The sequence below is a fragment of the Ranitomeya imitator genome, chromosome 6 (assembly GCF_032444005.1).
Source record: "Ranitomeya imitator isolate aRanImi1 chromosome 6, aRanImi1.pri, whole genome shotgun sequence".
Classification (NCBI taxonomy): domain Eukaryota; kingdom Metazoa; phylum Chordata; class Amphibia; order Anura; family Dendrobatidae; genus Ranitomeya; species Ranitomeya imitator.
This window is the reverse complement of record NC_091287.1, coordinates 248094796-248117470: the sequence shown is the minus strand read 5'-3', so window position 1 is coordinate 248117470 and position 22675 is coordinate 248094796. Positions and strand designations below refer to the sequence as shown.

The window sequence follows — 22675 nt, the reverse complement described above, 5'->3', positions numbered from 1 at the left end:
TTAATAGCACAATCACAGTCCCTATGTGGAGGAAGGGAACTGGACTTGGGCTCATCAAATACATCCTGGAAATCCGACAAAAACTCAGGGACCTCAGAAGAGGGGAAGAGGAAATTGACATCAAAGGAACGTCACTATGTACCCTTTGACAACCCCAACTAGTCACCGACATATTTTTCCAATCCAGCACCGGATTATGTTCCTGTAACCATGGAAATCCCAGCACAACAACATCATGCAGGTTATGCAACACCAGAAAACGGCAATCTTCCTGATGTGCAGGAGCCATGTACATAGTCATCTGTGTCCAGTACTGAGGTTTATCCTTGGCCAAGGGTGTAGCATCAATGCCCCTCAAAGGAATAGGGCTCTGCAAAGGCTGCAAGGAAAAACCACAGCACCTGGTGAATTCTAAGTCCATTAAGTTCAGGGCAGCGCCTGAATCCACAAATGCCATGACAGAAAATGACGACAATGAGCAAATCGGGGTCACAGATAAGATAAATTTAGGCTGTATAGTACTAATGGTAACAGACCTAGCGACTCTCTTAGTACGCTTAGGGCAGTCAGAGATAACATGAGCCGAATCACCACAGTAAAAACACAGCCTATTCTGACGTCTGAATTCCTGCCGTTTTGTTCTAGTCAAAATCCTATCACATTGCATAGGTTCAGGACTATGCTCAGAGGATACTGCCATATGGTGCACAGCTTTGCGCTCGCGCAGACGCCGATCAATCTGAATGGCTAGAGACATAGATTCGCTCAAACCGGCAGGCGTAGGAAAGCCCACCATAACATCTTTAAGGGTTTCAGAAAGACCTTTTCTGAAAATAGCAGCCAGAGCCTCTTCATTCCATTTAGTGAGCACAGACCATTTTCTAAATTTCTGGCAGTATAACTCTGCCGCTTCCTGACCTTGACACAAGGCCAACAGGGTTTTTTCTGCATGATCCACAGAATTAGGTTCGTCATACAATAATCCGAGCGCTTGAAAAAATGCATCTACATTCAATAATGCCGGATCCCCTGTTTCAAGAGAAAAAGCCCAGTCTTGAGGATCACCATGCAGCAAGGATATGATGATTTTCACCTGCTGAATGGGATCACCAGAAGAACGGGGTTTCAAAGCAAAAAACAATTTGCAGTTATTTTTAAAGTTCAAAAACTTGGATCTGTCCCCAAAAAACAAATCAGGAGTAGGAATTCTGGGCTCTAAAGCTGAAGTCTGGACAACATAGTCCTGGATGCTCTGTACTCTTGCAGCAAGTTGATCCACACAAGAATACAAACCCTGAACATCCATGCCAAAACATATATCCTGAACCACCCAGATATCAAGAGGATAAAAAAAGACAAACCAAAGCACAGAAAAAAAAATGGTTCAGAACTTTCTTTTCCTTCTTTTGAGATGCATTTAATTCATTTTTGGTCACTTGTACTGTTATGATCTGGTGGTTTAGGAACAACATGAGACAAGCTCTGAAGGAGGTGGTATCTGTACTGACCGCAAACCCTGAACCTAGCAGCGCAACTAAAAATAACCGTGGGGGGTACCTGACGCTCCCTAGACCCTCGGCACAGCCTAAGATCTAACTTCTCCTAAAGATGGAAACAGGAAACCTATCTTGCCTCAGAGAAAATCCCCAAAGGAAAGATAGCCCCCCACAAATATTGACGGTGAGAGGAGGGGAAAATAACATACGCAGAAATGAAATCAGATTTTAGCATAGGAGGCCAGTCTAGCTTGATAGGACAGGAAAGGATACTGTGCGGTCAGTATAAAAACTACAAAACAATCCACACAGAGTTTACAAAATCTCCACACCTGACTAAAGGTGTGGAGTGTAAATCTGCTTCCCAGAGCTTCCAGCTAACAGAAAAAATCCATACTGACAAGCTGGACAAATATAGAATGCACAGAACAATAAGTCCACAACATGTGGACTGAAATGAGCAAAGCCAGAACTTATCTTTGCAGAACTGGTCAGGAAACCAGGAGAATCCAAGCAGAGATGTGAATCCAGCCAGGAAACATTGACAAGTGGCACAGGCTGAAGAAAGAGCCAGACTTAAATAGCGGACGATAAGTGGAGGCAGCTGATGACAGCTAACTCCAAGGAGCAGCCATACCACTAGAAACCACAAGAGGGAGCCCAAGAGCAGAACTCACAAAAGTGCCACTTACAACCACCGGAGGGAGCCCAAGAGCGGAATTTACAACAGTAACCCCCCCTTAAGGAGGGGTCACCGAACCCTCACCAGAGCCCCCAGGCCGATCAGGACGAGCCAAGTGAAAAGCACGAACCAAATCGGTAGCATGGACATCGGAGGCAACAACCCAAGAATTATCCTCCTGGCCATAACCCTTCCACTTGACAAGATACTGAAGCCTCCGCCTCGAAAAACGAGAATCCAAAATCTTCTCAACCTCATATTCCAACTCTCCCTCAACCAACACCGGGGCAGGAGGGTCAACCGAGGGAACAACGGGCACCACATATCTCCGCAACAAAGATCTATGAAAAACATCATGAATGGCAAAAGAGGCAGGAAGAGCCAAACGAAAAGACACCGGATTAATAATTTCAGAAATGTTATAAGGACCAATAAACCGAGGCTTAAACTTAGGAGAAGAAACCTTCATAAGAACATGACGAGAAGACAACCAAACCAAATCCCCCACACGAAGCCGGGGACCAACACGCCGACGGCGGTTAGCAAAACGTTGAGCCCTTTCCTGAGACAATGTCAAATTGTCCACCACATGAGTCCAAATCTGCTGCAGCCTGTCCACCACAGAATTAACACCAGGACAATCAGAAGGCTCAACCTGCCCAGAAGAAAAACGAGGATGAAAACCAAAATTACAAAAGACAGGTGAAACCAAAGAAGCCGAACTAGCCCGATTATTAAGGGCAAACTCGGCCAACGGCAAGAAAGACACCCAATCATCCTGATCAGCAGACACAAAGCATCTCAAATAGGTCTCCAAGGTCTGATTAGTTCGCTCAGTTTGGCCATTAGTCTGAGGATGAAACGCCGAAGAAAAAGACAAATCAATGCCCATCCTAGCACAAAAGGCCCGCCAATATCTAGAGACAAACTGAGAACCTCTATCAGACACAATATTCTCCGGAATGCCATGCAAACGAACCACATGCTGAAAAAATAATGGAACCAGATCTGAGGAGGAAGGCAACTTAGGCAAAGGTACCAGATGGACCATTTTAGAGAACCGGTCACAAACAACCCAGATAACAGACATCTTCTGGGAAACAGGAAGATCCGAAATAAAATCCATGGAAATATGCGTCCAGGGCCTCTCAGGGACCGACAAAGGCAAAAGCAACCCACTAGCGCGGGAACAGCAAGGCTTGGCCCGGGCGCAAGTCCCACAGGACTGCACAAAAGCACGCACATCGCAAGACAAGGAAGGCCACCAAAAGGACCTAGCAACCAAATCTCTGGTACCAAAAATCCCAGGATGACCAGCCAACACTGAACACTGAACCTCAGAAATTACCTTACTTGTCCATCTATCAGGAACAAACAGCTTCCCCACTGGACAGCGGTCAGGCCTATCAGCCTGAAATTCCTGAAGCACCCGCCGCAAATCAGGGGAGATAGCAGAAAGAATCACCCCCTCCTTAAGAATGCCAACCGGCTCCAGGACTCCAGGAGAATCAGGCGAAAAACTCCTAGAGAGGGCATCAGCCTTAACATTCTTAGATCCCGGAAGATACGAGACCACAAAATCAAAACGGGAGAAAAACAGGGACCATCGAGCCTGTCTAGGATTCAGCCGCTTGGCCGACTCGAGGTAAATCAGATTCTTATAATCGGTCAGGACCACAACACGGTGTTTAGCTCCCTCAAGCCAATGTCGCCACTCCTCAAACTCCCACTTCATAGCCAACAACTCCCGATTGCCGACATCATAATTGCGTTCCGCAGGCGAAAACTTTTTGGAAAAAAAAAGCACACGGTTTCATCAAAGAACCATCAGACTCCCTCTGAGACAAAACGGCCCCTGCCCCAATCTCAGAAGCGTCGACCTCAACCTGAAAAGGAAGAGAAACATCCGGTTGACGCAACACAGGGACAGAAGTAAATCGGCGTTTAAGCTCCTGAAAGGCCTCAACAGCCTCAGAGGACCAATTCGTCACATCAGCGCCTTTCTTCGTCAAATCAGTAAGGGGCTTAACCACACTGGAACAGTTGGCAATGAAACGGCGATAGAAATTAGCAAAGCCCCAAAATTTTTGAAGTCCCTTCACAGATGTGGGTTGGATCCAGTCATGAATAGCTTGGACCTTAACAGGATCCATTTCTATAGACGAGGGAGAAAAAATAAAACCCAAAAAAGAGACCTTCTGAACTCCGAATAGGCACTTAGACCCCTTCACAAATAAAGCATTATCACGAAGGATCTGGAACACCATCCTGACCTGCTTCACATGAGACTCCCAATCATCGGAAAAAATCAAAATATCATCCAAATATACGACCATTAATTTATCAAGATAATTGCGGAAAATATTATGCATGAAAGACTGGAACACAGATGGAGCATTAGAGAGCCCAAATGGCATCACAAGGTATTCAAAATGGCCTTCGGGCGTATTAAATGCAGTTTTCCATTCGTCACCCTGTTTAATACGAACAAGATTATATGCCCCTCGGAGGTCAATCTTCGTAAACCAACTAGCCCCCTTAATCTGAGCAAACAATTCAGTAAGCAGAGGCAAGGGGTATTGGAATTTAACGGTGGTCTTATTAAGAAGACGGTAATCAATACAGGGTCTCAAGGAGCAATCCTTCTTAGCAACAAAAAAGAAACCCGCTCCCAATGGTGACGAAGAGGGCCGAATATGCCCTTTCTCCAAAGATTCCTTAACATAGCTCCGCATGGCGGCATGCTCTGGCACAGACAGATTGAAAAGTCGGCCCTTAGGGAACTTACAACCAGGAATCAAGTTAATAGCACAATCACAGTCCCTATGTGGAGGAAGGGAACTGGACTTGGGCTCATCAAATACATCCTGGAAATCCGACAAAAACTCAGGGACCTCAGAAGAGGGGGAAGAGGAAATTGACATCAAAGGAACGTCACTATGTACCCTTTGACAACCCCAACTAGTCACCGACATATTTTTCCAATCCAGCACCGGATTATGTTCCTGTAACCATGGAAATCCCAGCACAACAACATCATGCAGGTTATGCAACACCAGAAAACGGCAATCTTCCTGATGTGCAGGAGCCATGTACATAGTCATCTGTGTCCAGTACTGAGGTTTATCCTTGGCCAAGGGTGTAGCATCAATGCCCCTCAAAGGAATAGGGCTCTGCAAAGGCTGCAAGGAAAAACCACAGCACCTGGTGAATTCTAAGTCCATTAAGTTCAGGGCAGCGCCTGAATCCACAAATGCCATGACAGAAAATGACGACAATGAGCAAATCGGGGTCACAGATAAGATAAATTTAGGCTGTATAGTACTAATGGTAACAGACCTAGCGACTCTCTTAGTACGCTTAGGGCAGTCAGAGATAACATGAGCCGAATCACCACAGTAAAAACACAGCCTATTCTGACGTCTGAATTCCTGCCGTTTTGTTCTAGTCAAAATCCTATCACATTGCATAGGTTCAGGACTATGCTCAGAGGATACTGCCATATGGTGCACAGCTTTGCGCTCGCGCAGACGCCGATCAATCTGAATGGCTAGAGACATAGATTCGCTCAAACCGGCAGGCGTAGGAAAGCCCACCATAACATCTTTAAGGGTTTCAGAAAGACCTTTTCTGAAAATAGCAGCCAGAGCCTCTTCATTCCATTTAGTGAGCACAGACCATTTTCTAAATTTCTGGCAGTATAACTCTGCCGCTTCCTGACCTTGACACAAGGCCAACAGGGTTTTTTCTGCATGATCCACAGAATTAGGTTCGTCATACAATAATCCGAGCGCTTGAAAAAATGCATCTACATTCAATAATGCCGGATCCCCTGTTTCAAGAGAAAAAGCCCAGTCTTGAGGATCACCATGCAGCAAGGATATGATGATTTTCACCTGCTGAATGGGATCACCAGAAGAACGGGGTTTCAAAGCAAAAAACAATTTGCAGTTATTTTTAAAGTTCAAAAACTTGGATCTGTCCCCAAAAAACAAATCAGGAGTAGGAATTCTGGGCTCTAAAGCTGAAGTCTGGACAACATAGTCCTGGATGCTCTGTACTCTTGCAGCAAGTTGATCCACACAAGAATACAAACCCTGAACATCCATGCCAAAACATATATCCTGAACCACCCAGATATCAAGAGGATAAAAAAAGACAAACCAAAGCACAGAAAAAAAAATGGTTCAGAACTTTCTTTTCCTTCTTTTGAGATGCATTTAATTCATTTTTGGTCACTTGTACTGTTATGATCTGGTGGTTTAGGAACAACATGAGACAAGCTCTGAAGGAGGTGGTATCTGTACTGACCGCAAACCCTGAACCTAGCAGCGCAACTAAAAATAACCGTGGGGGGTACCTGACGCTCCCTAGACCCTCGGCACAGCCTAAGATCTAACTTCTCCTAAAGATGGAAACAGGAAACCTATCTTGCCTCAGAGAAAATCCCCAAAGGAAAGATAGCCCCCCACAAATATTGACGGTGAGAGGAGGGGAAAATAACATACGCAGAAATGAAATCAGATTTTAGCATAGGAGGCCAGTCTAGCTTGATAGGACAGGAAAGGATACTGTGCGGTCAGTATAAAAACTACAAAACAATCCACACAGAGTTTACAAAATCTCCACACCTGACTAAAGGTGTGGAGTGTAAATCTGCTTCCCAGAGCTTCCAGCTAACAGAAAAAATCCATACTGACAAGCTGGACAAATATAGAATGCACAGAACAATAAGTCCACAACATGTGGACTGAAATGAGCAAAGCCAGAACTTATCTTTGCAGAACTGGTCAGGAAACCAGGAGAATCCAAGCAGAGATGTGAATCCAGCCAGGAAACATTGACAAGTGGCACAGGCTGAAGAAAGAGCCAGACTTAAATAGCGGACGATAAGTGGAGGCAGCTGATGACAGCTAACTCCAAGGAGCAGCCATACCACTAGAAACCACAAGAGGGAGCCCAAGAGCAGAACTCACAAAAGTGCCACTTACAACCACCGGAGGGAGCCCAAGAGCGGAATTCACAACACTTCCCTGTATGACTGAGCATACATAGCTGCCGATCACATGTAAGACCGCTCACTGGACTCGTATGCATACAAACTCCAGATCTTTCAATGAATAACACACAAATTAAACTGAATCTTGGTCCAACAAACCTATATATTATTCTGCTCATTTAGCGCCTGAAAGATGTCACGTGATAACAGCTTTCTTTCTGGAAGCTCCTGTGTACTTAACAAAGGTTTGTTGTGTTTGTGAGCACTGGATTTGTCTATAATTGGATTGCAATCAGTTTTCAGGGCACTTAGTGTTATTAGGTTTAATTCAGACATTAAGGCTGGAGTCACACACAACGTATAAAAATACGGTCCATTTTTTACCGACCAAATACGCAGAAATGTTCCCTGAACAGTGATCCGTATGTCATCCGCAGGCAAGGTGTGGCTTCGTATTTTACGCATGTAAACCTCTGTATGGCGAGATTTTCTCCCCGGCTTGCAAAACGGACATAGAATGGATCCATGGGCTCAAATATTCATGAAAACATATATACAGTCTCTCTCTCTCTCTCTCTCTCTCATTCATATATATATATATATATATATATATATATATATATATATATATATATATATATATGTCTACTATATAATTGTCTAAGGGTCACTTCCGTCTTTCTGTCTGTCTTTCTGTCTGTCACGGATATTCATTGGTCGTGGCCTCTGTCATGGAAACCTAGGTCGCTGATTGGTTGTGGCAAATCACCCACGACCATTGCCACGACCAATCGGCGACGGGCACAGTCCGGCGGCAAAATGGCCTCTCCTTCCTCCCCGCAGTCTGTGCCCGCTCCATACTCCCCTCCAGTCAGCCCTCACACAGGGTTAATGGCAGCGTTAACGGACAGAGTTATGCCGCGGTGTCACACACTCCATTAATGCAGCTATTAACCCTGTGTGACCAACTTTTATGTTATTTACTACATTGGTATACTACATCGGTTGTTTATATAATACGTCACTGTGCAATATAGTCCGTAGCCTGTGCTATATACTACCTACATACTCTAGAGTACCCGATACGCTAGAATCGGGCCGCCATCTAGTGTGTATGTAAATATATATATATATATATATATATATATATATATATATATATATATTATTTTTAATACAGAGTTGGATAGCAGAAAAGCCGGTAATTCAATTGCACGTGCTCAATGTGAGACTTTCACGGATGTCTGAACGAGGCTTTACAAGCATTGTAAAATGGCAGCCTAGTAAGATGCAGTGATTTGAAAAAGTTTGGGCACCCCTATTAATCTTAAGATTAAGGTTTTATAAAAATTGTTTTTTTTTGCAACAGCTATTTCAGTTTCATATATCTAATAACTGTTGGACACAGTAATGTTTCTGCCTTGAAATGAGGTTTATTGTTCTAACAGAAAATATGCAATCTGCATTCAAACAAAATTTGACAGGTGCATAAGTATGGGCACCCTTATCATTTTCTTGTTTTAAATACTCCTACCAGCTTTTTACTGACTTACTAAAGCACTTTTTTTGGTTTTCTAACCTCATTGAGCTTTGAACTTCATAGCCAGGTGTATGCAATCATAAAAGCTACTTAAAGTGGCCACTTGCAAGTTCTCCTGTTTGAATCTCCTCTGAAGAGTGGCATCATGGGCTCCTCAAAACTGTCTAATGATCTGAAAACAAAGATTATCCAACATAGTTGTTCAGGGGAAGGATACAAAAAACTGTCTCAGAGATTTAACCTGTCAATTTCCACTGTGAGGAACATAGTACGGAAATGGAAGAACACATGTACAGTTCTTGTTAAGGCCAGAAGTCGCAGGCCAAGAAAAACAATCAGAAAGGCAGAGAAGAAGAATGGTGAGATCAGTCAAGGACAATCCTCAGACCACCTCCAGTGAGCTGCAGCATCAACTTGCTGCAGATGGTGTCACTGTGCATCGGTCAACTATACAATGCACTTTGCACAAGGAGAAGCTGTATGGGAGAGTGATGCAAAAGAAGCCGTTTCTGCAAGCACGCCACAAACAGAGTCGGCTGAGGTATGCAAAAGCACATTTAGAGAAGCCAATTTATTTTTGGAAAAAGATCCTGTGGACTGATGAAACCAAGATTGAGTTGTTTGGTCATAAAAAAAAAGGCGTTATGCATGGCGGCCAAAAAACACAGCATTCCAAGAAAAACACTTGCTACCCACAGTAAAATTTGGTGGAGGTTCCATCATGCTTTGGGGCTGTGTGGCCAATGCCGGCACCGGGAATCTTGTTAAAGTTGAGGGACGCATGGATTCCTCTCAGTATCAGCAGATTCTTGACAATAATGTTCATGATTCAGTGACAAAGTTGATGTTACGCAGGGGATGGATCTTTCAGCAAGACAATGATCCAAAACACCGCACCAAATCTACTCAGGCATTCATGCAGAGGAACAATTACACTGTTCAGGAATGGCCATCCCAGTCCCCAGACCTGAATATCATTGAACATCTGTGGGATCATTTGAAGAGGGCTGTCCATGCTCGGCGACCATCAAACTTAACTGAACTGGAATTGTTTTGTAAAGAGGAATGGTCAAAAATACCTTCATCCAGGATCCAGGAACTAATTAAAAGCTCCAGGAAGCGACTAGAGGCTGTTATTTTTGCAAAAGGAAGATCTACTAAATATTAATGTCACTTTTCTGGTGGGGTGCCCATACTTATGCACCTGTCAAATTTTGTTTGAATGCAGATTGCACATTTTCTGTTAAATAAACCTCATTTCAAGGCAGAAACATTACTGTGTCCAACAGTTATTAGATATATGAAACTGAAATAGCTGTTGCAAAAAAAACAATTTTTTATAAAACATTATGCTTGAGATTAATAGGGGTGTCCAAACTTTTTCATATAACTGTATCCTATTCAATACACTAGAAGGAATGGTGACTGATATCAGTCCAACAGTCGAATGCAATGACTGGTTATTGGATGTATTATGTGTGTTATGTATGTATGTGAGATTTTCCATTGTATTTGCAGACTTTAGATGAATACATAGCGAGAAGCAGAGTATATATGACATGCTTTTCTCTTTTGGAAGCCCATTTTTTATCACATGCCAAGGGATTATAATTGACCTCTTAGGGTACCGTCACACAGTGCAATTTTGATCGCTACGACGGCACGATTTGTGACGTTCGAGCGATATAGTTACGATATCGCAGTGTCTGACACGCTCCTGCGATCAGGGACCCCGCTGAGAATCGTACGTCGTAGCAGATCGTTTGAAACTTTCTTTCGTCGTCTAGTGTCCCGCTGTGGCGGCATGATCGCATGGTGTAACATATATCGTATACGATGTGCGCATAGTAACCAACGGCTTCTACATCGCACATACGTCATGAAATTATCGCTCCAGCGTCGTAGATTGCAAAGTGTGACAGCAGTCTACGACGCTGGAGCGATATTGTTACGACGCTGGAGCGTCACGGATCGTACCGTCGTAGCGATGAAAATTGCACTGTGTGACGGTACCCTAAGTCTCGAAACCAATATTACATCTAATGAATAGCAAAAAGTAAAGTAAAAAACACAAAAACTTTAGAAGGCAAATGTGATTTTTCACAATATTGGCACCATATGTGGCCAGTATTGTTTTGTATTGGCCGCTGAATGCCAAACACAATATGGAGCGTTTTTTTTTTTTTTGTTGTTTAATATTTTGTAGTCTGCAAATAAAAACCCCATTTGTTTCCTGTTAAAATGTGTCCCATTATTAAAAAAAAAAAAAAAAAAAGTGCAGTCACTATTCCCATAATCCATATGATATGGATCCTCAGGATGATTGCATGCATGTACCCTTAAGTCCCTTTTATTTTATTCTGTCACCTCAGTTTAGAGGGTTTTTTTGTACAAGAACCTTTTGATCTGATTTTCCCCACTGGCATGGCCAAACAAATCTCTGCAAAATATCCTGACAAAGATCGTTAATCCATCCTGGTAATTGAGTTTGGTGGTGCTTTTCCCTACCTGACAATGGTGAGGATAAAAATGTATTATTTCACAGTAAATGATTGGATTTTTGTAGGATGCATTTTATCATCCAAATATTAGACATATTTTTACAAAATAATTTTACTTTGTGACTAGAAGCTTTGGCAGGTGACATCTTGTTGGAATGTGGACTGGTTTGGCACACAACAAATGAATAAATCTGCTTGTTTCTTCCAGGTTCTTGCAACCATGGAGTACCTTGAGAAAGTGAGCAGCTTTCAAGAATTTGTTCAGATATTTAGTCAGTTTGGGAATGAAATGGTGGAGTTCGCTCACCTTACTGGAGACCGGCAAAATGTATGTACAACAATTTGCACTTGGGGTAAAAGCTAAGGACCATTAAAGAGTATTTTATTTCACACCAAAATAGTGTTATAATAACCAATAGTGCTTGGCACGTACCATCTCTGCACGGTGGCATTACTATTTTGCTTTACCTGCCATAACGTGTCTTAATTTTTCCTGCGCTATTAAACATGGCAGAAGCATATAAAACTGTGCCAACTTTTATTAACTACCGAACATGTTAGAACAGGGAATTGGATGGTCATTTCACGATACCTGTACCTCAGAGCCATAGATGGACATATAATGTCATGATCAGCTTTCTATGGAAATGTTCTTATATCGCAATTAACTATTCATTAGAGCCTGTAAAATGTTCTGCACAAAGTGTACTAACAACATTTCTATTACATATTCCATGAGTTTCTATATGTCCAAAAGCTTCAATAATTGTTACACTTCAAAACAAGTACATCAAAATGTTCTATTGTGGTGTATTTACCACTATACAGAGAAGTGATTCCAACTCCAGAATATAAGGTTACAATTAGTTTTTATTAATAAAGAATGAAACCATGATAAATATTGTAAAAAATAGACAAGTCTAAGAACCTCCAAAAGGAGAGGGAAAGCACCAAGTTATGACAAAGCTGTATGTCAGGCCAGCAGTGTATATTCTTGACAGTGTTATATCCACAATAAGGCATATATTAATATATACCGTACATATCTCCACTGGTTAGACCATATATGACGCCAGTTGCTGGTATAAATGAATGAATTCAGACCAGTAGAAAAATATAAAAATAGAACAGTGGTGTAAACACAGAAATATCTATATGAACTGCAGGGGCTTAGAATATGCGAATGCATGATATACCCAGCTAATGTTATCATATGATCCCCACAGAGTGGCAATTCATACTGGCTACCATGTCCCATGTAGACTACAAAAAGTCAGTACCAATAGATAATATGCATCTGCTCAAGTATTCCTTACCTGAATGTTAATGGTGCGGTGCACCGTGCAACTAGCTGTGCTTTGCCAGGGGAGATATGGGACTCAAGTGTCCAGGCGGTGCTTCCCTCACACCTGACAGGCGCCGTTTCGCTGCCTGCTTCTTCCAGGGCCCCCTCTTTTAATGCCTTTTTTACAGCGTTCTAGCATGCTTCATGTCAGTCCCCATCCTCCTCTGTATAGGTCAAAAAAGACAGTGTGGTCTGGTCCGATGGACGTCTATGGTCTGGATCCAGTGCCTCCTCTCGCCTTACAATTGCAGTCCAGCTTCCCTGCTTCATGCCTTCTATGTAATTCACACAGTGTCCCCCAATTCCACTACTGTGCAGGTGTGCTTCTCTCTGCCCTGATGAAGGTAGGGCAAAGCACTGTTGTGTGCAAGCACCAGGAAAGGCCAAAGAGCGCTGATTAAAAAACCAAATCACAATAATGCGGAATCCCAGAAAAACATATACACCAACTTAGAAAAAACAGAGATCCCTAAAAAATAACCTTTATTAATATAATTAAAAAAGACTATATTTATCCACAATCAATAAAATAGTATTAAATGTACCTAGTGGACCCTAGACCGAGCTACAATGCACCCTGCCTAACAGTGGAGGTTGGCACCCTACTTTACCGCGGTAGGCGCCCCCACTCCTCGGCGGCTAGCCCTTACAAGCCCTATAAGGACCTATAGTTAGAGAAAGACTAATTAGCCCTACTGAGATCTATACTAATACCCTACCTAACAGTGGAGGTTGGCACCCTAATTTACTGCGGTAGGCGCCCCCACTCAACGACGGCTAGCCCTAGGGTCCCTAACAGTCCCTAAGGTTCGGGATAGTCAAAGAGATATGTCCCACAAACACCACTGATACCCGTAATGGAGAAAAAAAAAAAAAATAGAAAAAATATTCAAAACAAAGAATAAATGTATATCACAAAAATATATATATATACTAGCACCTTATAATACTAGTGTAGAAAGATGCTATGATGGAAGAAACATATACCACAGGTGCTGTATAATAAAGATACCTTAACCCAAATACGGGTATACTGGATGCAATAATATGTCCAAACAAGATAATACACAGCACTTAGATGAAGTCCATTTTCTGTTACACTTCAATGGTGCAAATGTTTGATGTAAAATAACCAGTAGTGCATGTCCATAAAATATGGCACAATTACAATGACAAAAAAATGGACCAAAAGACAAAAAAAGAGGAAAATACCTCTAAAAGGCACACAGTCAGAACCACAACCACCACTCGATAATAATATTACGAGAACTCTCCAAAGTACTTATAATGAGGGTAAAAGGGCTCAATCGTCCTTTTTATGCCCATAGACAATCAGATCCATATTATAACCAATATACTCATCTATTTGCTGAAATCTCATGGTGTGGGTCCGACTGTAGCCAAAATGACACAGGGCGATTATGTGTAGATGAACATCACCAGCGTCTGTCAGATACTTCCCCAGCAATGCCCAACGCGTTTCCCCCCCATAGGGAATGGCGGGGGTTCATCAGGGGTAATGCAGTCACACATACAGTGAAGATGTATGACTGCATTACCCCTGATGAACCCCCGCCATTCCCTATGGGGGGGAAACGCGTTGGGCATTGCTGGGGAAGTATCTGACAGACGCTGGTGATGTTCATCTACACATAATCGCCCTGTGTCATTTTGGCTACAGTCGGACCCACACCATGAGATTTCAGCAAATAGATGAGTATATTGGTTATAATATGGATCTGATTGTCTATGGGCATAAAAAGGACGATTGAGCCCTTTTACCCTCATTATAAGTACTTTGGAGAGTTCTCGTAATATTATTATCGAGTGGTGGTTGTGGTTCTGACTGTGTGCCTTTTAGAGGTATTTTCCTCTTTTTTTGTCTTTTGGTCCATTTTTTTGTCATTGTAATTGTGCCATATTTTATGGACATGCACTACTGGTTATTTTACATCAAACATTTGCACCATTGAAGTGTAACAGAAAATGGACTTCATCTAAGTGCTGTGTATTATCTTGTTTGGACATATTATTGCATCCAGTATACCCGTATTTGGGTTAAGGTATCTTTATTATACAGCACCTGTGGTATATGTTTCTTCCATCATAGCATCTTTCTACACTAGTATTATAAGGTGCTAGTATATATATATATTTTTGTGATATACATTTATTCTTTGTTTTGAATATTTTTTCTATTTTTTTTTTTTTTTTTTTTTTTTCTCCATTACGGGTATCAGTGGTGTTTGTGGGACATATCTCTTTGACTATCCCGAACCTTAGGGACTGTTAGGGACCCTAGGGCTAGCCGTCGTTGAGTGGGGGCGCCTACCGCAGTAAATTAGGGTGCCAACCTCCACTGTTAGGTAGGGTATTAGTATAGATCTCAGTAGGGCTAATTAGTCTTTCTCTAACTATAGGTCCTTATAGGGCTTGTAAGGGCTAGCCGCCGAGGAGTGGGGGCGCCTACCGCGGTAAAGTAGGGTGCCAACCTCCACTGTTAGGCAGGGTGCATTGTAGCTCGGTCTAGGGTCCACTAGGTACATTTAATACTATTTTATTGATTGTGGATAAATATAGTCTTTTTTAATTATATTAATAAAGGTTATTTTTTAGGGATCTCTGTTTTTTCTAAGTTGGTGTATACAAAGAGCGCTGATTACCTGGAAGTAAAGCTGGTGCATGCGCCTTGTTTGCGCTGCCTTCAGCATGGCAGAGAGAAGTATGCCTGTGCAGCAGCTTGATTAGAGGATACTGTGTGGATGACAGAACACACATGAAGCAAGGAGGAAGACAGCGATTGTAGAGAGAGGTGCCAAATCAAGACCAGAGATGCCCAAGGAGGAGGACAGTGATTGTAGAGAGAGGTGCCAAATCAAGACCAGAGATGCCCGTAGGACCAGACTATGCAGTCTTTGGGTATAATAGAAGCTATTTTTTGTGCTATGTAGAAGAGAATGGCTAGAGGACATGTATAGAGCTCACAAGAATGCTGTAAAATAGATCTTAAAGGTCGTGGCCACACTTTATATTGGGAAAACCTGGTGACAGGTTACTTTTAATGGTATATTGATACACTATGACATCCGTAGTGGAAAAGACCTCTTAAATACTTGTACATATTGGAAATAATTATTGTAGCTGTAATTTTACTGTGGTCCCATTAGTAAAACTGAAGATTATCTCCATTAGCCTGAATTCATCAGTTCATTTCCGCCCTTGAATCAGATTTGGTAATGTGCTGCCCTCTAATGGGGCAGAATACTTCAGCTTAAGGTCTGTACTCTTATGCTCCAATAGGTTTTTGTGCCATTTTAGCAAAACATTATCAAAACTCTCTAATTCTTGGACGTCTTAGACGAGACAATTTTAAAATCTATCCTATTGTCCTGTGTGGCTCCTAGGAGACCCGAAGGATATGCTGGGGCTATGGGCTATGAATCTGGTGTAGGGGTGCACTTCCTGATTTCCCCCAGTCGGGGGTCCTTGCTGTTCCAGATGGGGATAGGCATCTTGCCTCAGGCCATGCTGCCTGGCTCTGAGCAGGAAGCAGGAGCTTCCTGCTCCCAAGAGGTTGCAAGTTCAGCCCACAAAGTTAGCCTGTGCTGGCCGTGCCTCTAACACATATAGAAACATTGCAGACACTGCACACTAATACATAGAATACAGTAGCATACAGGTACGTAACATTAATACAGTGAGGTGCACAGGACCAGCACATAGGAGAGAGGGGAAGCAATGGGGTTCTCCACCACTTCCTTACAAATGCAAATATTGGAGGAGGTCTGGCATGTGTATTGTACGATTCTATAATATATACAATAGTAATGAGAGCTGTTTCTGTATAGTAGCAGCAGCTTTAAGAAGGTTTTATTGTAATTATTGTGAAAATATTCTCAAGACAAAAAATGAAATCATGTTGTCAATAAACTAATTTTTAAGGACTTGAAGAGTGAGAAGAAAAAAGCAAGTATGGCTGCTGCAAGGGCCGTGCTAGAGAAGTGTACGATGATGCTGCTCACAGCTTCCAAGGTAAGATACTGTATTTATCCACCAAGCTGTCTAGAGGCGACTATGGTTATTCAAAAGGTAATGCAAACAATAAAAAACAGATAACAGTATACAGTATAGAAGTGAATTACATTTAATAGGTATGCACACAATTCTACAGTATGTCACAAAAGTAAGTACACACCTCACATTTTTGTAAATATATTTTTTCATGGGACAACACTGAATATCTGACTCTTTGATACAATGTAAAGTAGTCATTGCACAGCTTGTAGAACAGTGTAAATTTGACATGCCTTCTATATAACTCAACACACTGCCATTAAGGTCTAAACCGCTGGCAACAAAAGAGAAAAGGGTCAGTATTTTGTGTGGCCACAATTATTTTCAAGCACTGCCTTAACTCTCTTGGGCATTACAGTGTTTTGGTCTGGAGACATGCTTGGCCAGTCCAGCATCTTTATCCTCAGTTTCTTAAGCACATCACTGGTCATCTTGGAGGTGTGTTTGAGGTCGTTAATATGTTGAAATACTGCCCTGTCTTCAGTTTCCGAAGGGATGGGATCATGCTCTGCTTCAGTATGTCACAGTATATGTTGGCATTTATGGTTCCCTCAATTAAATGCATCTCCCCACAGCCGCCAGCACTCATGCAGCCCCAAACCACGCTGAGGAGCAGCTGGCAGCAACGAGAGGTGAGTATGTCATTTTTTTTTTAGTGCAGCAGCAGCATTACATGTGGCACAATGCTATATGGAGCGTCTATAGCGCCATAAAGAACTGCATGGAGCATTATATGGGGCATCTATGGGGCCATAAAGAACTGCATGGAGCATTATATGGAGCATCTATGGGGCCATAACTGCATGGAGCATTATATGGGGCATTATATGGGGCCATAACTGCATGGAGCATTATATGGGGCATCTATGGGGCCATAAAGAACTGCATGGAGCATTATATGGGTCATCTATGGGGCCATAACTGCATGGAGCATTATATGGAGCATCTATGGGGACATAACTGCATGGAGCATTATATGGGGTATCTATGGGGTCATAAAGAACTACATGGAACATTATATGGAGCATCTATGGGGCCATAAAGAACTGCATGGAGCATTATATGGAACATCTATGGGGCCATAAAGAACTGCATGGAGCATTATATGGGGCATCTATGGGGCCATAAAGAACTGCATGGAGCATTATATGGAGCATCTATGGGGCCATAACTACATGGAGCATTATATGGAGCATCTATGGGGACATAACTGCATGGAGCATTATATGGAACATCTATGGGGCCATAAAGAACTGCATGGAGCATTATATGGGGCCATAAAGAACTGCATGGAGCATTATATGGAGCATCTATGGGGCCATAACTGCATGGAGCATTATATGGGGCCATAAAGAACTGCATGGAGCATTATATGGAGCATCTATGGGGCCATAAAGAACTGCATGGAGCATTATATGGGGTATCTATGGGGTCATAAAGAACTACATGGAACATTATATGGAGCATCTATGGGGCCATAAAGAACTGCATGGAGCAATATATGGGGCATTTATGGGGCCATAAAGAACTGCATGGAGCATTATATGGAGCATCTATGGGGCCATAAAGAACTGCATGGAGCATTATATGGGGCATCTATGGGGCCATAAAGAACTGCATGGAGCATTATATGGAGCATCTATGGGGCCATAAAGAACTGCATGGAGCAATATATGGGGCATTTATGGGGCCATAAAGAACTGCATGGAGCATTATATGGGGCATCTATGGGGCCATAAAGAACTGAATGGAGCATTATATGGGGCATCTTATGGGGCCATAAAAAACTGCATGGAGCATTATATGGGGCATATTTGTATATGGAGCATCTTATGGGGCCATAATGAACTGTATGGAGCATTATATGGAGCTCCTGATTCAATATGGATATTCAAAAACACTTAACCTACTGATGTCTCAATTAATTTTACTTTTATTGGTATTTATTTTTATTTTTGACATTTACCGGTAGCTGCTGCATTTTCCACCCTAGGCTTATACTCCAGTCAATAAGTTATTCCAGTTTTTTGTTGCAAAATTAGGGGGTCGGCTTATACTCGAGTATATACGGTAATTGGGCATAATTTGTCCATTTTCACTTAGGTGTGTACTTACTTTTGTTGCAAGCGGTTTACACATTACTGACTGAGTTATTTAGAGGGCACATCAGATTTACACTGTTATACTAGATGCGCACTGACTACTTTGCATTGTATTAAAGCGTCAGATCTGCAGTTTTGTCCCATGAAAAGATAAAATTAAATATTTACAAAAATTTGAGGGGTGTACTCACTTTTGTCATACTGTATGTCCAATTTTTGTCCAAAGCAGATCAGCAGTTTGTCTCTTTTTAAATCTTTGCTTGTCATATAGTAATCATTCTGTAAAGTGGGGCTTCATCTCAGTACCATTGTCAGCTCTTAAAATGTATGTTTTCTCTGAAATGTCGCACATTTTCAGTATAAGGGTATATGTGCACAGTAATTTTCAGGGGGATTCTGCCTAGAAAATACCTTTTTATAAAATACTAAAAAAATGCGAAAAATAGTTAACACATGCCTAGCAAGTTGTTTTGACATTGCTGTGCATATTCTCGATCTTTTGTAACTTTTTTTAATCCGTGACTTCTTCAGTTGGCTACCTCTTGGAAGCCGTCACTGTCTCATTTAAAAAAAGATCTGGGCAGCAAAGCCACCACAAAAACAACAAGAAAGACGCCAACGGAAAAACACCTGCTGGCATTTTCCTGAAGTTGCCCACATCAGTGTTTCTAGACAGGGTAATCAAACAGATTAACATAAATAAACCCTTTTAAAAACCTATACTTTATTCAAAACTTATTTTTTTTGTTTTTTAAAGTTTCCCCAATAAAAATTGTGTACTAATATTCACACATAAGTTTAGATAATAACCACAGAAATGGCCCAGGATTTGGGGACCTAACTTTTCTTAATGTTTTCCTGGTATCCACCCTACCTGACATCGGAGGTTGTCAGACTAAAATTTAGCGCAGGTGACACCCCCCACCCACACTCAATGGGGTCTCACCCTATTATACCCTATATATCCTACATTAATTCCAGATATTTCACATACTATTGCTATATAGAATACATAATATGTAACTGATATCCAGTCTCGATGGTAAGGGTGTGGGCTGTACAACCTGGTATGTTAATTAAAGGCCCAGGCAAAGGGTAATTTATTTGTCAAACAGAATAAAATAAATACAGCATGTTTCCTGATTAATGTTCAGCACATATCTGGATCCCTGTGTCTTTTGCCTTATAAGCTATTCAGGTACATTGTCATCTGCACACATACCGGCCTGAAATGAGCGCGCCAGACTGCGATTTGTTTCTGCTTGTGCTCCAGGCAGCATAAGACAGCTGCCAAGTTCACTTTAGATGATTTTTTTTTCTCAGTAGGACAACCCCGTTCCATATATGACTATCCCACCCGTGACTCTCTGAAGAGAGGACATCTAGTTAACCACTGCTGTTCGTAGGTTAATGCGACTACTAGTCTCCTAAGCAAAGAAGAACAGGGTTTCAAATCAGTTACATCATGATTTGAAAAACAAAGAAAAGAAGTAATGAACAAAAATGCTTAAAGGAATTCATAATAAACTTAACTATATTAATGGTTTACTTTCTCGTGATCTTCTAATACATTTCTTAGCGACTTGCCATTTAAAGAAAATTGCTTTTAACACTGTTTCATATAACTTTAACCCGCCCAATCTATTTCTCCTCAGACCTGTCTAAGGCATCCAGATTGTGAGTCAGCACGGATCAATAAAGAAGGAGTCTTCCAAAGAATGAGAGTGGCATTAGAGCAGGTCATTGAAATTGTTACCGACACACGACCTAATGGTGAACCTGAAATTGCACCGTGCAGTATCTACACCGGAATTAGAGAATTTAAGGTGAGAAAATGTAATTTTGCGCAGGCGTGTACTATGGAGGACAGAGAATGAACTTCAATCCAATATTGCAGCCAGCATGCAGCCAGCGGGTAAGGAAAGGGTGAATCAAAAACCCCAAAACCCCGCCTCCATGGCTGAAGATTGTTCCCTCCAAATTCAGGTGACAGTGTCCCTTTAACAAAAAAGTGTGAAACAACTGAACATATTCTAGGTTCTTCAAAGTAGCCACCTTTTGCTTTGATGACTGCTTTACACAGTCTTGGCATTCTCTTGATGAGCTTCAAGAGGTAGTCATCGGGAATGGTTTTCACTTCACATGTGTGCCCTGTCAGGTTTAATAAATGGGATTTCTTGCCTTATAAATGGGGTTGGGACTTGTGTTGTGCAGAAGTCTGGTGGATACACAGCTTCAGTCCTACTGAATAGACTGTTAGAATTTGTATTATGGCAAGAAAAAAGCAACTAAGTAAAGAAAAACAAGTGGCCATCATTACTTTAAAAATAAAGGTCAGTCAGTCCGAAAAATTGGGCAAACTTTGAAAGTGTCCCCAAGTGCAGTGGCAAAAACCATCAAGCGCTACAAAGAAACTAGCTCACATGAGCACCGCCCCAGAAAAGGAAGACCAAGAGTCACCTCTGCTTCTGAGGATAAGTTTATCCGAGTTTCCAGCCTCAGAAATTGCAGGTTAACAGCAGCTCAGATTAGAGACCAGGTCAATGCCACACAGAGTTCTAGCAGCAGACACATCTCTACAACAACTGTTAATGGGAGACTTTGTGCAGCCGGCCTTCATGGTAAAATAGCTGCTAGGAAACCACTGCTAAGGACAGGCAACAAGCAGAAGAGACTTGTTTGGGCTAAAGAACACAAGGAATGGACATTAGACCAGTGGAAATCTCTGCTTTGGTTTGTTGAGTCCGAATTTGAGATCGTTGCTTTCATCCACCATGTCTTTGTGCGACGCAGAAAAGGTGAACAGATGGACTCTACATGCCTGGTTCCCACCGTGAAGCATGGAAGAGGAGGTGTGATGGTGTCGGAGTGCTTTGCTGGTGACACTGTTAGGGATTTATTCAAAATGGAAGGCATACTGAACCAGCATGGCTACCACAGCATCTTGCAGCGGCATGCTATTCCATCCGGTTTGCGTTTAGTTGGACCATCATTTTTCAACAGGACAATGACCCCAAACACACCTCCAGGCTGTGTAAGGGCTATTTGACCAAGAAGGAGAGTGATGGAGTACTACGCCAGATGACCTGGCCTCCACAGTCACCAGACCTGAACCCAATCGAGATGGTTTGGGGGGAGCTGGACCGCAGAGTGAAGGCAAAAGGACCAGCAAGTGCTAAGCATCTCTGGGAACTCCTTCAAGATTGTTGGAAGACCATTCCAGGTGACTACCTCTTGAAGCTCATCAAGAGAATGCCAAGAGTGTGCAAAGAAGTCATCAAAGCAAAAGGTGGCTACTTTGAAGAACCAAGAATAGAAGACATGATTTCAGACGTTTCATACTTTTTTGTTAAGTATATAATTCCACATGTGTTAATTTATAGTTTTGATGCCTTCAGTGTGAATGTAGAATTTTCATAGTCATGAGAATACAGAGAAATCTTTAAATGAGGTGTGTCCAAACTTTTGGTCTGTACTGTATATGAGAAAATATAAATACAAACAAAATGTAACAATAAAAACGGGTATATAACCAGAGTACAATGTGGATAAACATTATGTAGAATCATTATTGGTGTATATTGCTGAGACTAGAGATGTTAGGCTGAGAATAATGTCTATGAATTGAACAAAACATTACGATTTCACTGTCACAACTCTGAGTGCCAAGTTCTTCTCCATTGATGCTCAGAAGAGTTGATCCACTAATGCTACCATGGCAATCACAAAACAAGTGGATTATATAATAGTCTATTCTTTTTAAGGAATATGTACAGAATGACCAGATTATTTCTTACACTTTATTTTACACAGTTACTACAATCTTGCAATCAAACAGGATCACATTTTTTTTAAAACTGCACTTAAAAAAATAAATAAGAACTTTATCTATTGACAATATGCATACAATGGATAGAAGTGCATCATAATGCTTTT

The 22675-nt window shown here is 41.8% G+C and overlaps 1 protein-coding gene across 1 annotated transcript in view; it reads left to right on the top strand.

The window, feature by feature from the left end:
* CTNNAL1 (catenin alpha like 1) overlaps positions 1-22675 on the top strand; it is a 412273-nt gene that overhangs the window by 236791 nt on the left and 152807 nt on the right. The window contains exons 4-6 of the mRNA XM_069730576.1: positions 11427-11546; positions 16506-16595; positions 20395-20565. Of these exons, the coding sequence (XP_069586677.1) occupies positions 11427-11546; positions 16506-16595; positions 20395-20565 (381 nt within the window). The remainder of the gene's footprint in view (positions 1-11426; positions 11547-16505; positions 16596-20394; positions 20566-22675) is intronic.